Consider the following 17,875-nt stretch of genomic DNA (forward strand, 5'->3'; position numbering starts at 1 on the left):
TGCAACCCTAGAGCCTGTGTGTGGAGTTTGTATGTTCTCCCCGTGTTTGCGTGGGTTTTCTCCGGGTGCTCTGGTTTCCTCCCAAATTCTAAAAACATACTGGTAGGTTAATTGGCTGCTATCAGTGTGTACTAGGATTAGCAGGGACATTATTTTCCAACCCTTGTGTACCTTGTATCGGTTTCATCTTATAACTTTTTATTTCCCCTTTCCAATGTGATTGGGGTTTGTGAATGTGGCAGCCTCTAATTTCTACTACACTTTTTATACCCTTATCATTTATATACCATACTTCAGGACAGGCTTCTGTTATCATATACAAACAATTAAAACTTAGCTTAGTACTTTGCAGACTGCAAAAAAAGATCTGATATTGTCGAAGTACTATTCCAGACTTTCTTCAGATAAACTGGTAATATCCCCTTGGAGTTAGTGAAATTTCACAAAATTACCTTACACTGTGTACTAAACCTAGTAATTGTGTTGAATTTAACTTTTATTAAATTGGGGGGTTTTCATGCTTAAGTGTTTCTAAGGTTACAGATGCAGATAGAGAACTCCTGACATGCTCCTGTTACAGCGAATGAGATAGCAGAAATCATAAAACATGAGAAATTTGGTAAAAGACCAGGGGGTATATTTGCTAAACTGCGGGTTTGAACAAGTGGAGATGTTGCCTATAGCAACCAATCAGAGTCTAGCTGTCATTTTGTAGAATGTACTAAATAAGTAATAACTAGAATCTGATTGGTTGCGATAGGCAACATACACACTTTTTCAAACCCGCAGTTTAGTAAATAAACCCCCAGATGGGTTCTCCAGTTTCTGTCAAAAGATGATGTCCCATATTTTGATCCCTTACTTAGTACGACTACTCAACATCATATATAATAGACATACCATCTGGAAGAAATATTATCTGCTTCGAGTTCAGTGATACCCAAAGATGTCTGCCTCCGGTATCACAACCTACGGGGGTCAAACTAGGTTCTGTTCCTGGACTTCTGCTTTTGTCACTATACATTGCTTTTCTATTGGTGAACTCTTTCATTCTACCTCAACACTAGACACCCAAATCTATCTCTCCACCATAGAAGTCTCCAATTCTCTACCATCTCAATACTAACATGGTAAAATAAAAAAACTATTAAAACACATTAGTTTTTTAAACAAATTAGAAACATTTAATGTGCATCAAAACATATCATTTCTTGTAGTACAAAAGTGAAAAAAAAAAAAAATTCCATATCAAATATATATATTTGTAGTTCGATAGATCTCCCATATCTTAATCAATCATAGTTCATCATTTTAAATGAGCACCCCATTTAAAAAAAAAAAAAGTACATTTAATAAATGTACCCTTTTTACTTGCTATAGACCCACACTTCTTTTTTAGCGTTCTGCTTTAAATACAAGCTGGTGTCCTTTAATTAATACTCTAAAAATGTAGTGTCACGTTTGCATTTTCTGCTTAATTTGAATCCTATGCATGTTCATTATGTGTCTCCAGGAGCCCAGCACAGCAGTTAGATCAGTGTTGGCTAACCTGTGACACTCCAGGTGTTGTGAAACTACAAGTCCCAGCATACTTTGCCAATATATAGCAGCTTATTGCTGGAAGGGTATGCTGGGACTTGTAGTTTCACAACACCTGGAGTGTCACAGGTTAGCCAACACTTAGTTAGATCTTACCTGGTGATATTCTTGCTGTTGATAATGGTTTTTACCTAATTAGTGATAAAAGACAGCTACCTCTTGCTTTGCAGTGTCATGTTACTGAGGTTGAGAGACAACCATATCATCAAACCATATCAAATCATGTTTTTAGGATAGTGCCCTAATGGGGCATGATACAGGTAAAAACACTGAGAATGCAGTCATCTGAGTTACTGTGACATCACTGGCATTTCAGCAAAGCAAAACTGCCAAGCTGGTAGTCTCTCCCTGTCTACTCTTTTAAAGAAGCACCTCATTCCTAGGTACTTAATACTTGATGAGCTCACAAAGTCACTGACTCGCCTATGTGTACACAACATATACACTTAAAGTCCATAACGCAGTAAAATAGTGAAATGCAGGTACAATAATACATTGCGTTACGATGAATTGTCTGTCTGTTTTTCTTGTCCTTCACGCACTCACTGCAGAGCTACGGCGGTGCATAACTGAAATCTATATTTAATGCCAAAGTGTGTGAAATATCCACGTTTATGTAAGTCTCTTATAAGGTGTGAAGCGTTCCTTCAGTCTACGAGTATGAATGTGGTTGAGGTTATTGAAGTTGGGCTCCTTGGCTCCCTTTCAATAGCAGGAAAACTTTCAAAATATACATCCACCTCATCAGGGCTTGCCGCCAGATCTGTAGATTCCAAATGATTTAAGTCACTTTGCACAAGTACATCATCCAACAGGGAAGGACCACTGTCTGTCTGAGGTCTATATCCTACGCTTGTTAAACATTCTAAAGTATCATCCGGTGAGGTGGTATAATTCTGGTTAAAAAATTCCAGGTAGGTCGTTAACTGAGGTACGTGTAACGGTTCATCTGGTGGTTGATTCAAGGACTCTGCATTTTCCGCACCATTAGTAAAATAAGGGGAGATGTCTTCGCACGTGGTCTCTTTATTTTTCTGTATGCAGTCATATATCAAATCTAGTTGATTGCCAGTTGTATTGTTGACGTCGTCACAGATTTTGTGTTGTACATTCTCCTGGATTCTCACAACATCCACCTTTTGGGGTAGGCATCCAATGCTAGTTCTGTCTGCTACTCCCTGTCGTATAAAAAAAACAAACAAAAAACTGTTACAACCGTTAAGTGCCAAGATTTTGAGAGTGAAGAACAGCATTGGGGTACAAGGGCTTGCAACTAGATTTAACATCTTCCATACTGCAAAATGATGCTCATATGCCGGACACGAAAATAAAAGAGAATGGGGAGATTCAGTAGGGGGTATACAAACAGTACAATATCCTCTATCTGAGCCTCTGAATCATTACTCCAGGCCTCATAGTAAACACTGTCCGGAGGCATACTACAATCATCGGACATCGTATGCTTATATGAATATGTGATAGCAAAGCTCTACGTTCCAGAGCAGACCATTCTTAAAAATATTCAACATTTGCTCTAGTAAGATTATTTTAGAGGAAAAACAAACACCAAATTCACATGTAAAAATGATTAATCAGACTTTTATTATTATTAATGATCATAACACGCATTAATCAAGCAGTACATTTCATCATGACCCGTTTCATCTGGGGCACAGAGGTACTGTATTCCCAATGATTCTCCAATTAGACAAAGATTAATCGGGTTAATCAGGTTGGTCAGTAACAGCCGACAGTAAGACAAACCCCAACAATCTATAAAGCCCCATAACAGGGTGGCAGAGTTACCCCAGCCTGTCACAAGGTATACTTAGATTTCGTCCTTTACCTTTGATGCACCAAAGGAGAAGATTTTGCTCTTGTGTGGGTCAGGAATATCAGGATAACACATTTCCTTTAACCTAAAATAAAATAAATGATAGTTATAGAGATCTATACATACTTTCTGTATGAATGTTTGTTACAATATTTTCCTTGGTTATGTATTGCACATATATTCTATTCTAAAGGTTATAATAATAATGCAATTGGCCTATGGATATGACAGCCTTTTGCTGTACAAACATGTTGGCTGCAACCAACCGGCTACATTGCATCACTCTTGTTGGATAATCTGCACACAATGGTCCATAGTGCGGCAGGCTACACGCATGTCTGGATGTCAGAGCCAAATACATCCAGACATGTATAGCACACGTGTCCCATAGGAGGTCGGATGTAACTCTATCATGCAGTACCCTTCTGAACAGTTGTGTGATTTATCGCTCATGTAGCCTTAGGCTTGGTCTACACTGACATTCTTTTGTTCCCTTCATGTGTTATTTTTAAGCACTTTTCATAGACTATTTCAACAAGTTTGTGCCCATTACTTGTTCCCATTAGTTCCCACACTCTAATGCAGCATGGAACCCCCTCGTATATTTGGTTCCATGGATGTTTTGGGTGTGTCTTGTGCAGGATTCCAGCACTCAAGACATCCCCCAGCTGCAAGATAAACACATCCATGTGCTAAAGCTAACAGACAACTCTACACCCAACAACATAATCTGTCATTCAAACATAAAGTACAAATAATACATGGGTTGTGTAACCATGAGAAATGTTGTCATTTCTTCCATTGATATAAAAACTTTCCCTTTGTATGGGGTACATGGGGGATGAGTCATTTCCCAATAGAATGTTAACAATAATAGGTAACTAGGATAATACAGGAAACATCAGTTATGCTGATTTAATAAACAATATAAATAACGTGGGGAAACTAATGGCTTAAAAAAAAAAAAGAGTCCCCACAAAATGTAAAACTTAGTTTGGGCAGGAGTTCTCAAATATATGATAAAATATGGAGTTCTACTTACTTTCATTGTGGCCCCCATTGATTCTCCCAATAATATCAGTGCTGTACTGCTCTCTGCTACCACCTTCAGCCTAAATTAAACAGTTTTATCAATGCTTTTCCCCAATAAAGTCCCTATTCATAGGAATAGGAAGTTCATGGAGGAGGGGCGTTGACAACGCCATTGTGTGTCAGGACTGCCTTATTATGAGAGTGCAGAGCAACGCTGGACCCATGGAGCCTTCCAGCCTATATACCGATATGCCTGAAACCCACTGCCTGAGTCATCAGCCTCTGTTTGTCCCAGGACCACCCCTAAAAGGCATGTACAAAGCTAAATAAAATAACTCAATGAAATCTATCTATTGTTCAAAACTTGGATCACGGTGAATGTGTTCTATATCCTCCTTTATACATACACTTACCAGGCCCTCTTCCAGCATCCCGTAAAGAGCAATGCTAGCGCCAGCAACGAGACTATAACAACTGGCAGTATAATGGGCAGGATTACTGTTCCTGCTGAGAAAAGAGAGACAGAGGTTACTGAACATTCTAGGGATCTGTATCCAATGATCATTTTACAATCTGATGCAGCTGATGCTGAGGGCACCGTCATGGGGACAGGGGCAATATTTACAGTTGATGCTGCCCAGCAGTGTAAATAATCCACCATCAAAGAGTGATTGTGTGCCCAAAATACCCATCTACACTGTATTACTGGAAATATATAATGTAGCAAAGAAATAAATCTGAAAAGAGTCCAGTAAATAAAATCAATATAAAATGATTTCTGTGCTGCCCCCATAGCAGGGCTGTTGGGGTCTGAATTGTCTATATGATTAGAGGCTATGGGAAAGAATCCTTGATATTCATACCTCACCCTTGTCATGTTGCAAGTGCCAGCATGCTGTGTAGGTGGTTTGAAATGTTAGTTATGGCCCTCCAAATTGCTGGATAATACATCCGGTGATTTGGAGGTTATAATCGCTGGTGATGTGCACCCAAATAAATAAATTTAAAAAATGCAGCTTGATACATTTCCCATGTCTTCTCTTTCAGACAAAGGTTCACAGTAACAGTTGTCGTGATTATTTAAGTAAAGGTTACATTTTGTGCTAATTCCAAACTGTTAGACCTAACTCTCAGCCTAACAGAGTCAATGATTGGTTGGTGGGATTCTGTCTCAGAAGTTGGCATGTGAATCAATCTGAATGTCCAGTGGGTAAAGCATCAAGTCAATGGAGCTTCCAGGTATATCTATAAATATAAACTTCTCATAGGCTAACCGAGGGGGAGGTGGGGGGGGGTTTCCTAGTGCCTGAAAACCCCCTCCAAGCCTGAGGCACTGTATAATTGAGGTGGCTGGACCCTGTCCCCACTTCACACGGCTCTGCTTGAAAATAGAGAGCTGCGTGCACCTAACAGTAGTGCAAACAGCATTGCCCATGTATAATATGTGGAAAGGAAGAGTTGGAGAGCAGCCAAGCACTGTCTAAAATTATAGCCACGCCCCCATGCATGCTTGTCACGCCCACAGGTGGCGTGGTGTGGAAACCCCCCCTCTACAAATCCTGCGTTGGCCCCTGCTTCTGATTGAGCAGACGACATCATTGGTAAGTGAAATAAGCTTAGCTCAAGGCAAGTCTTTAGCATATATGATCGAGTACCCTATATATGTTACTAACTACCTAGCATCTTTCAATCTTTACCAGGTACCCACTGGTATGTGCAAATGCTTCCGGAATACACCCTTAAGATTTTTTTTGTATGTATTTTGTACTTCAAAAAAATCATTTTGAATAACATTTACAGTGGTGGAGGAACAAGCAGCGAACAGTTCTCTAGAATATATGTATGTAGGCTCTATCAATTACCAATTATTTTCTATACTTCCAAAAAGTGTTTTATGTCATTGTAACATGTAATTACTTTGTTACTATAAAATAAATAAAAGCAATACTGTATAATATGCTGCAACTGTTAAATAAATGATACTTACTGTCCAATGGCGTGTGAGCTTTTGTAAATTCAGCAGTGGTTTCCCCTCCACCTGTGATGGCCGTAACTGCGACTTCATACGTTGTATTTGACCTTAGTCCATATATAGTAATCTGCTTCTTGTTTGGATCGTCATTTGAAAATCTGCAGACATATGAGCCATCTATATAGTGCAGCGAGAAATGTCCAAAGTTAATCATGTCCAAAGTTAATCAAGCTTTCTATTTCCATGAAGATTTTCATCCAAATAAACAACTGTTGATCACCGTTATACTTTACAAAGCTGTGAGATTTCAGCCAAAATGTATCAAGTGAGCTTGTAAAGACAGTAGATTGTAATCTCGCTCCCTTTAATCACTACAATAGAGCTTGTGAGACAAAGAGTATCCAAAACGTAGCTAAACGGTCCAGTGTGCTTCTCTTTTCCCCCATCGCAACTTGACTGCATCATTTTTAATAATCCTAATTGTGCATGAAGTGAAGAGTTCACCAGCAATATTTTTTGCCAGACAAGAAGAAACGTGTAAGTATGAGAGAAAATATGTTCATGTGGTCAGGACTTGTGCTGTAAAAATTATCACAATTAACCCTTAAAAAATCTTGAAAGGGGACAGAAAAATGAGTTTAAAAATAATTTTATTAAAAATTTGTTTTATTCAAAAAAACTTTAAAAAAAGAATAGAATCTAAGGCATCAGGCGGCCTTCGAGCCTTCCCCTGCGGGCCTCCGAGCCTTCCCCTGTGGCCCCCTGCTCCTTGCTGCCTTATTGTCAGATATATTTGTTATAGCTTGTGACACTTCTATAAAATGCCTGCTGATGTTGTTACAGAGATCTATCTCTGTCTTTGATGAAATGTATTGTGTTAACTTATTAGTGAGATTAAGGGTAATGTACGGCCCTTTTGAAGGTAAGAGGGGTGCACCATACGGCCCCTGGAGTGTTTCAGGTTGTCCATCGCTGATCTAAGGTCAATAAGCAGTTCAGGCAATGTTGTCGTTTTAATGGGTGGGGTACGGAAGACCGGTGCTGAGTGCACAGGCAACACTTTCCACGACATCTGGAGTCCGGCTGGCTGCTTCCACCACGAGGGTCCATCACAACTCTTCACTAAAGCGACTTCAATCAATCCTGAAGAAGTGAAGAGTCGTGATGGATCCTTGTCGGGGAAGCAGCCAGCTGGACTCCAGATGTTGTGGTAAGTGTTGTCGGTGCACTTATTATTATTATTATTATCATTTATTTGTTAGGCGCCACAAGGTATCCGCAGCGCCGCACACAGTACTAACAGTAGAGTATCGATATGCTGACTACCACCAGTTTTAATGTGTCTGAATAACAGTATGCCCATCATGTAAGACCTGCAATTCCACCTTCATCCCGGTCCTCAACCCCTGATGGTGATGACAGGTGAGCCCGTTGCGATATAGAATAGTATGTGCATGTACATGTGCTATATCCCATAACTGGGTACGGTTTACAATCTCTAATTCTAGGATAAACCGGCGTTATAATATCCAAATATTAAACTTACCCTAAGAACTATTGCAAATCCATATAATGTGTAGTTACATTTTGTTCCATACAAGGCGTATAAATCACTCTATGTGCTCCTTCGAGTTCTCTTTTTTTGTATAGGAGCGTTTCAATATTGTTCTAGGAAAGCACTGAAATCTTCAGCAATACAAAAAAGATTAAAGCCCAATTCTGGACGACATAAAGTACTAGTATATTGCTATGAACTAAAATGGGAAGAGATTCTTAACTTGGAACTGGAGGTAGAGGAATGGGCTAAGATCAGGATGAGAGCTGCTAAAAGCTCTATCTGTGTACGTACTAAAGAGAACTCGTACAAGCTCCTGTATAGATGGTATTTGGTCCCAACCTGCCTGAAAGCCATATACCCCGATTCCTCTAGTCTGTGCTGGAGATTGTGTGGGCAAGAAGGTTCATTTCAACACATTTGGTGGTCCTGCCCTAAGGTTGTGGGATTCTGGCGAAGAATGCATAATTTAATCCGTAGAGTCACCTCTATAGAAATTCCTCCCTGCCCCTCCTACTCCTTACTACATAGACCCATACCAGATACTGATAAATATACAATGGCTCTGGTAAGCCATATACTCAACGCTGCCAAATGTGCAATAGCGGCAAACTGGAAACAACCAGAACCCCAATTGTAAAGCGCTACGGAATTTGCTGGCGCTATATAAATAAATGTTGATGATCATGATGTTGATGAACCCCCCCGCGTTACCTGAAGTCATTAACAAAGAATGGCAGACTTACCGTTGTGAACATATTACAAGCATCATTAATGACTGCCCCAACAAATTTCGAGCAATCTGGAACAATTGGCTCGTTATGGAGCAGACCAACCAGGACCTGATTAGTTCGAAAACTGATGTCTCCAATATCAGGTTAGCACCATATGTGGAGTATCTATGATACATAAATCCAGATGCCAGGCCAGATGCCTAACTTTCTCCCCCCCCCTCCCCCTCCCCCTCACCATACTAACATGCCTTTCCTCTCCCTCCTGCCCTTCCTTTCTCCTTCGGAGACTTCCCTTCCAACTTCCTTTCCTATCCCCAGCTTTTCTTTTCCTTATGTCTACTTTAATTGTCACCATTCATATTGATCTATTTTTTTTCGCAATAGCTCTTTATTTGTTATTTGTTCAATGTGATTTATGTTATTTACTGTTTAAAGATTGAAAAATACCCTAATAAAATATGTTTAAAAAAAAAAAAAAGTACTAGTATATTACTTACAACTCATGATCATTTCCCTTTGACCTAATATTTAAAACATTAAAGAATACCTCAAGTGATTTATAGTCAGTTATCAAAAAAAAAAATACAAAAAAAGAAGAATTTAAACACGAAACAGAATCGGATTTTATGTTTCTAAATCTTTGCTGAAACGAAACACTATCCACGAATTACCGAAAAGTATCTGATCAGCCAATGGGTCCAGCTTGCAGTCTCCTCCCTTGTCTCTCAAGTAAATGTTGTATCCAGTTACAAATCCTTCTTGAGTCTCATCAATGGGATAATCCTTCCAATCCAAGATCAGGGAATTTGCGTCAATCTTATGTACATCCGCTTTTGGCTTCACTGAAGATACTAAAACAATGAGCACGTCTTTAAACTTTCTATAGTGACTGTAATATATCATGTATAAACTATTATAAGTAATATTTGAATAACTAGCAATGTAATAAACATAATGGACCTTAGTCATTAAGGAAAGGAAAGCAAAAAAATTAATAAATTTGTCCCTTGGCAAAACCATGTTGCATTGGAGGGGGAGGTAAATTTAAAATGCGAGGACAGATTTATAATTGGGGTATGGCATGTCCTAGATCAACTTTAAATGTCACTGTAAAAATAAAGTATTTGCATCCTACATGAAAAAAGCAGACAGTATTGTCCTTATGTGCAAAGCAATAAACTCATTTGCACCCCTTGCATTGTAACATGGCTTTGCCAAGGTTCTAAGTTACTCATTTTTTTGCCTTACTTTCCTTAATGAATCAAGCCCAATATTTAGAATATGGGTGTTTTATAGGGAATAGCAAAGTGTTTACCCAGTTCCATCGTATACCCTGTCCTCTTCCCCAGTAAGTGTTCTCCATCTTCTTTGGACGTATAAATCCAGAAATTGTATCTCACACCTCGTCTAAAGACATCTAGAATCATAAGAGAGAACTCGTTAAACACTTTTCACCTACCTTCTGAACATCCCGCTTTTTGTGAGGCTCTCCTGTTTCTCTGACCCTAAAAGGGATGTGATCTATCAGCTGTGACTTCACCTTATTGAATGTAATTAGGCAGATTGGGGGTGGATCCTGACTTGTCCTGATTTTGCATTCTAAAATGTTTAGACGTATATTTTTATAGGCAAACAGAGACGTAGGTAAGGAAGATATGAGGAATAGTTCAGTGGTTATAGCTGCTGATTCCATGAAAGTGAAACTTAACCTTCCAGACCCCGCTCGAAATCCCAGTGTTAGGCTGGGCACACACTACAGGGTGTTCAGTCAATTATTGAGCCAATCAAACGATAAACGACCATTCGGCCCGATATAACATTAGTGTGTATGCTCCAATGATTAACGATTATCATTCCAAAGCCCATCGTATCGTTTCATTCGATTTTAGAACCGGACTCAAAATCTCGTTCAATGATGGAACCCTGTTGTTCCAATCCTGCAGTGTGTACGCACTCAGGACCGGCAGTGTCCATAGATCTCTATGGAATGTGCAGAGTCTTGACTCTTTCAGCCGATGGTTATGACAGATGAAGAGCACAGATCTGAAGGTAGATCGTGTAAAACGTGTATAGTGTGTACACATAAATCATCATGCTGATCCGGACTTTTTTTTGTAAAGTGTTGATAAAATCGCTCAAGATATTGCAACGGGAGAAATTTTGTATAGTGTGTACCCAGCCTAAGTTTCTTGCAATCTTGTGCAAGTCAATCTCCCTTCGTCTGTAACACATAAAACTAGATTGTAAACTTGCTATGGAACTGATATGTGCTCTATTTATCAACGGGTGAAGAGCCCTATCACCGGCAAAAACAGTTTTCGCCATCGATAGGGCTCAAAGGAGTTGCCTATTTGATAAGTTTCATGGCGGTACAAGTATCTCAGCAACAGAACAAAATAGCTTTATTCTTAGAATAGAACCTTTTTAATGTAGTAACGTCTAAATAACGTTACTTTGATTAATAAAAAAAACCAAAACACAACATTGTGTACATTATACACCATGTATTATATAAAATGTTGTTGGTTATGTGTCTGTGGTTTTTAATATTTGTTAAATTTATTTAATTATTTTTTTCTTCTTAACAAATTGATCTGAAACCCCCAAACTGGACTTTTTGTTCCATTGCGCATGAACTAGACAGCAAGCCGGATCACATATACGAGGGATTGCAGGTATCTACATCCCCTTACAGACCAGGAAAACTAAACTCAGGGGTTGAAAAAGTGCAGAAGTTGCCTATAGCAACCAAATGGATTCCAGCTGTTATTTTGTAGAATGTACTAAATAAATGACAGCTAGAATCTGATTGGTTGCTATAGGCAACATCTCCACTTTTTCAAAGCCACAGTTTAGTAAATATACCCCAAGGTGTTGCAGTTTAAGCACTCTATAGAGCCTGGATAGCAGAAAAATCCTCTGACACCCTAGTAAGACAGGGACACCTTGTTTCAGAAAGGCAGTGTATTTTTTAACTTCCCTTCATTTTATTGTCGCTCCCCAACCTAAATCTCAGGTTGTCTCATCGCCGGTAGATCTGCCTCCATCTGTGAATAATACTCCCAGCACTGCAGCATACAGTACTAATTGCTTTAATAGCATTCTGGGACAGGTGCCTGCGCTATGATCACATTCCTTTATCCAAATCATACAAAAATACTGTACATTGGGTGTAATTCCTGTCTGCATCTTGTTAAGGGATAAATCCACTGGAAACTAAAATTGTAGTTAGGTATGAACGGACTTCTGCAGTTCCATCAATGCTGAACTGGATCCTCTCCAGCCAATAACATGGGAGATTTATAAAGTTAATTGCGCTGTGTTAGTTTCTGATTGGATAGAGTCAGGGCCTGCTTTAGAAACAAAATAACTTGCACCTTCTTTTCCTGTTCTTGAATCGGGGAGAGAATCTGGTGAATATGAATATGAGTACCAGCGGAGCTGAGTAATTCCAAACTACGTAGTTCCCTGATCCGGGACTCCCGTAGTTTAGCTATCTGGTAGAAAATGTACTTTTTGGGGATGAGCATACCCTTTAATATTGTTTCTCCTGCTCGCTCTGGCTTTGTTTCAAGATTAGGGTTACTATAAAACCCTCCCTTGGTAACCTATGGGAAGTTCAGTGGGCAGATGTTTTCCACCATTACAGTAATAGGAAAAAAGGAGGAGAATCTCTGACATTGGCTCAACTCTAAATTGCAGGATTGTAAAATAAAGCTGCCTAGTGTCTGTGCGCTACATGAAATGCAGCCAGAATTGATCTAGCATGCAGAAATAATAAATGCATTTGCATCCACAGCCTTGCAACATGGTTTGTCCAGGACCAAATTTTCTCCTTTTTTTTTGCTTTGCTCCTAACGCTAAATGAGACCTTTAATGGACCTGTAGTTATTCTTTAAAAGCCTTTTTGTTTCATAGGGGGAGATTTCAATTCCCGGTGATATTAAACTTTAATTTCCAGCTACTACAGTACCCGTGAATTGCTGAATCTCCTGCACAACTCTATGTGGTGTGAAGAAAAATCAGTGTAGATACATCAAGACCTTTCTGGCACATGGCGGTGAATTGAAATCTCCTATAGTGTTATATTCAGGGACTTTTTATTTGTTTTTGTTTTTACCATTTTTTGTTTGAAATTCACTGTTTAAAAAATCGTCTTGTACTGTGCAAAAAAAAAAATGGCAAAAGAAAATGTTTTGTTCATACTAAATATATTTTTTGTTTACATGTGTATTGCAGATATTTTTAAGCAATAGATTACGATTCAGCTAGAAATAAGAAATTGTATTAATTTAATTTTCATAATTTTCTTACTGGATTTAACAACATCACTATCGACGCTGGAGTTGTACTTTTTCCACTGAAGATCACAATGAAGAGATCTGGGCACATTGCACCACTCCACGACATATCCCAGAACAGCAGGGTCTCCTTCCCACTTTAGGAAAACTCCCCCATCTCTGCCGGATGTCCTCTGAGCGGTCACATGTTCAGCCACTGGAATTAGAACCCAAGAAGACTCAATGAACATTCTACATTGTTGGCTACACCAGTGATTAGCAGCTAATAGTAAAGAGTTAGGATGACTGGAGTAAGTTAAATTATAAAGCACAGGCTGGATACACAGTATAGACAAGATGCAAAGGTGGAACATTATCAGCGTGATGTTGTGATGAGATTTCAGTTATTTACAGTAGATAAAGATATGTCCAAAAATATACTCTGCTATTATCTAATACAATTTTCAAAGGAATGGTACATTTATAGCAAGTTCACTGTATGCACTATACATTAGTAACACAATCATAAGACCCCAATATTCATTAGAAATATGTTATTTCAGTAAGCATACATCAGAACAAATTCTGAATAAGGAAAATCCACCCAGATTTTCAGAAAGCGAGATTAAGAAAACATTAATATCTGAAAAAGGAAGATGACATTAACATTCTAAAGTTAACAGTTAAGAATGTTAACATTCTAAAGTTAACATTCTGAAGTTAACATTCTAAAATCTTTAACAAATATTTTAAAAAAATGCATTTCCCTTTCAGAGTGTATCAATCTATTGTGGGTGTTATTCTAAAATACATTCCTGGAAGGAAAACATGAGCAATAAATATTCTAATTATTATTACTGCCCCATACACACAGCAATGCAAAAAAGAGAGAATTACATTCAGTATACTGAACAAGTAGATATGCTACTACTCATACCTACAGAACAAGAACGAATACTGAGAATTACATGCAGCAAACAACTAGAGAAGTAGTACTGTGCAGTTAGTTCATTTGGAAGAAACATTAGGGGGTAAATGTATCAATCTTCGGTTTTGTCAACTCGCGGGAGTTCGGCGAGATGACAGCTTAAATTTAAAGCGGCGCTGCCTTGTAAAGGGAAACATTTACCCCTAGGAGTCTATTTATTAATATGCAGTGATAAGGCTGGTTTTCTATGAAAGTTGGACTGTGGTCTTTTGCTATTACATGATCATGGAATTACTTGGTGGATATTAATATCTTTTTAATTTAAGGGGCACATGGTCACAAGATGCATATTATATTATGATCATTATTATTACAATGTTCCTATAGATAGAGCAGTGAGTATATACCCACACCATCAATAAGCACCTACCATTTGCTCTTGGGATTCGTATCTCAGTAGCTGGAGATGTGCCAACTCTATTTTCCGCTGTAACGCTGATGGCATAAGCTTGTGTACCCAGCTGTATCTGTGAGCTGTTTTGCTGGGCAGAGACTCTGCTGTGGTCGCCCGCAGGAGTGCCCTCTAGTGTCCACCATCTAACATTGCTGTGAGAAATAATTCCATTGGCACTAAATGTTGGTGAACCCTGAAAATGTAATAGAGAGCACAAATGATAAACTAAAAACAATTAGCTATATAAATAATGCAACATAAGATATATCAAATACAGATGCAATTTTGTACAATGTAAAACTACTAATGCGTTTTTATTTAAAGCAAATACAAATTCACTGGTTTTAAAGCAAAGAATGACGTTAGTAAGAATGATAAGAGGTGGGGTGGATCATATTTCAGTGGTGAACGGATGTTTCAATTACTTCACAAGCGCCAAGCGGTAAAATAGGTAAAACTAAGAGAGCAGTGCAGTAGCAACTCCTAAATACTTGTATATCTTCCTATACAGAGGCTATCAAATATTCAATTTGATAATGGACATTTTGGCAAGTTTCGAGGGTAATAATATAATGGGCAACTGAAGTTCCAATAAAGAGTTGGGGGCGCGGGGGGGGGGGGGGGGGGGGGGGGGGGGCGGGGATGCGTCAAAGTCAAATCAATAAAATTTAGACAGGGGTCCGAGATTAATTTGCTCACTTGGTTCCAAAAAAAGGGCATGACTATAAGATACAAAGTACATTCCCAAAAGCATTATATCCCTTGGGGGCATCAGATGGAACATTTGATAACCCCTCCTGCTCACTTCATAGTAAAACATGCCCAAATATTGTATTTCCCCAATTTAAGATCCCCCTATACCAAACTGGATACAATCTATAAATCTAAAACTGGTTTCTTTCTGGCTGGTGGTGATCATGTGACATATTCATGGCTAGTTCAGCGAGGTTTTACCAAGTAACCTGGTTAAAGATTTATCACCCGTTTATAACCATATTCAGTTCTGCTTAATGTTCAGTTCTCTAACACAGTCCTTACAATGCTGCCACGGTCCCACGAGCAATACAACGTGATTTCTATCATGAAGAGAATATTTAGGCCGTTGTCTATTTGTAGGGTACTTCTATGTACCCGCTATTAAAGGACAGTCCTGTATTATGCTACATTCATCCAAGGATTTAGCCTCCAACCACACATAGACTTATATAGTAGTGAGTGCTGGATCCAACACTTTTACTGCATAGGGTACACAAAAGAATGAAAGGGGTGGTCGTGTTTAATTTCAACATAATTACATAACGAACCATTGGTGACATCGGACCACACCCAATGAATAGATGTGACTTGGATCTGTTTCCAAAATGTCTTATTTTCATCAGTTCTCATTCTACAACATTGGGCCTCATTTAGAGCTTGGAGAAAATCCATCTAAAGGTGTAAATGTGCACGTGGACAAACCAGTTTTATATTTACATTGCCCCCCTTACAACTCTAAGGGGGAGATTCAATTCAGAGCTATGTCCCGCCAGACATCAAAGCAATGTCCAGCTGCGCATAATACCGCCTATTATGGTAAGGAATCCTCGCTCATTTTTCTGTGAACCACTACAGGGTGTGAGGAAATATGAGTGTGGACTGTACCAGAGGCACATCACTCTGAATTGAATCTACTCCTAACTCTGTCCACACATCTAAAGACCCCAGAGTAACAAGGTGCAAAATTGCACCTTCTTGCTGGATTTACTCCTAAATTTAAATGAAGCCCATTGTGTAATAAAATAGGGAATTGCAAAAGGGAAAAGTAGTATATTACACTTTGGTCCATTGCATTAAACATCAAATGTTCCTCACCTAGAGCACATCACATAAGGTATATATTTCAACTCACTTTTCATTCCCTGGATTCCAATTTAAAAGGCAAAATATAAGTGTCTCCTGACATGATGTACCGTGGATATCCATCTCTTATCGCTCACCACCTTGTACTACTCCCTTCTTCATAGAGTTAGTCAAAACCATTGATGTCCTTCACTTTGGCAGACAACACTCCATATTACAAAGGCAATACTATCTTACTTTCCACAAATAGCACAACCTCAACTCATTAGTGGCCCCACCACTTTCTAAAGCCACTGTATCGGGTGATAAAGATCAGCACAAGTGATATGTGCCACGTCCAAACATTAACCTCATCTCTTTCCAATGGCAACGCTGCAACACAGATTATCTCCTTTGTCCAGTATTTGCCATATGGGTATATAATCAAGATTCTCAGGCTGGTAAAGTAATATCATTTCATAAAGAGGTTTATTAGTAGTCGGGAGTAAGTCTGTTTTTTCTGTAAGATAAACATTTCCATACCGCGCATGCATCCTGCTACGTCTGTAGAGGTGGACAGGAGCCGGTCAGGGGAAGTACAGTAAGGAGAGGTTCACGTAACTGTGACACAATTAGAAGTGAACATTAAGTGGATTTGCTTTTTAAGTGACGTCTCTCTTGCGGGTGCTGGAGGACTGGTGCAGCTATCAGACATGATGATGATTATAACACACAATCTAGCTGCTTCTGATTGGCTGATTGCGTATTGACCCAGCTGATAATACTTTAATCATTAGTGTGACAGCTATATTATATGAAGTCACAGCAATCTATTCACATTACTTAATTAACGTTTCCATTTGGACGATGCAGAAGAGAAGATTCACAGTTGTTTTTTAATGGATAAACAACAAATGTTTGTATTTCATTTAATTTGTATATATGTTTGTATTTAATTACATTTTATATTTTATTCATCAATAACTGCCCAGACATTATTATCTGTGTTGTGTTTATGACTCTTCATTTCATTATTATACAGTATTGTGTAACATTATTATATTGTGTAAGGTCATGTGATTTTAGCATCTACAACTAACACTGTCGAGCCGCATCTCTATACTATTTCAACGCTATGGTGGGACGCAATGTCTGGTGCAAGTGCCGGACACATCTGAGGTTCCTCCAAATGAACATATGCCTAGTAACGTGTTTGCTTGTGCACGTCTTTTCCTATGTACAAATGTGCAAACGTGTCCACTTCGAAATGACCCCCAATATTAATTCAGCCCCATGTTGAGCATATTGAGCGACAAACATACAGTCAGTACACAGACTACATTCCAGGCGGTCTCACAACAGCAAACTAACAGGTGGTATCCAGTTCCTTCTGTGCTTCATTGGAATCAACCAAATCTGGAATTATATTACTTTACCAGCCTTCCATCAATGCCGCTGGGCTGCCATAAGGAGATATAGTGGCATGAAAATAAATATATATATAACCTATAGAAACGGGTTAACTTAAGAATGAAGATGGAGTCTGGTCAGTAACAGTTATACCAGTCAGATGCCACTGTCCCAAGGGTGGTTCATGCCCAGGGACAGGCTGGGCCTCAGGGCACGGGGCCATTTGCACCTCGGGCCGGTCCTATAGTGAACTACCTTG

At 38.9% G+C, this 17,875-nt stretch overlaps 1 protein-coding gene across 2 annotated transcripts in view; it reads right to left on the reverse strand.

Annotated features, from left to right (window-relative positions):
* Positions 1–1,186: 1,186 nt before the first annotated feature.
* Positions 1,187–17,875, reverse strand: part of OSMR (oncostatin M receptor) — a 64,981-nt gene continuing 48,292 nt past the window's right edge. For both annotated transcript variants that reach the window (XM_075184220.1, XM_075184219.1), the window contains 8 exons: positions 14,365–14,581; positions 13,041–13,223; positions 10,042–10,143; positions 9,398–9,577; positions 6,453–6,614; positions 4,879–4,972; positions 3,446–3,518; positions 1,187–2,777 (listed from right to left, as the gene is read on the reverse strand). In XM_075184220.1, the coding sequence (XP_075040321.1) occupies positions 2,247–2,777; positions 3,446–3,518; positions 4,879–4,972; positions 6,453–6,614; positions 9,398–9,577; positions 10,042–10,143; positions 13,041–13,223; positions 14,365–14,581 (1,542 nt within the window). In that variant the 3' untranslated portion in view covers positions 1,187–2,246. The remainder of the gene's footprint in view (positions 2,778–3,445; positions 3,519–4,878; positions 4,973–6,452; positions 6,615–9,397; positions 9,578–10,041; positions 10,144–13,040; positions 13,224–14,364; positions 14,582–17,875) is intronic.

This window comes from Mixophyes fleayi, chromosome 1 (assembly GCF_038048845.1).
Source record: "Mixophyes fleayi isolate aMixFle1 chromosome 1, aMixFle1.hap1, whole genome shotgun sequence".
In the NCBI taxonomy this organism is placed as follows: Eukaryota; Metazoa; Chordata; class Amphibia; order Anura; family Limnodynastidae; genus Mixophyes; species Mixophyes fleayi.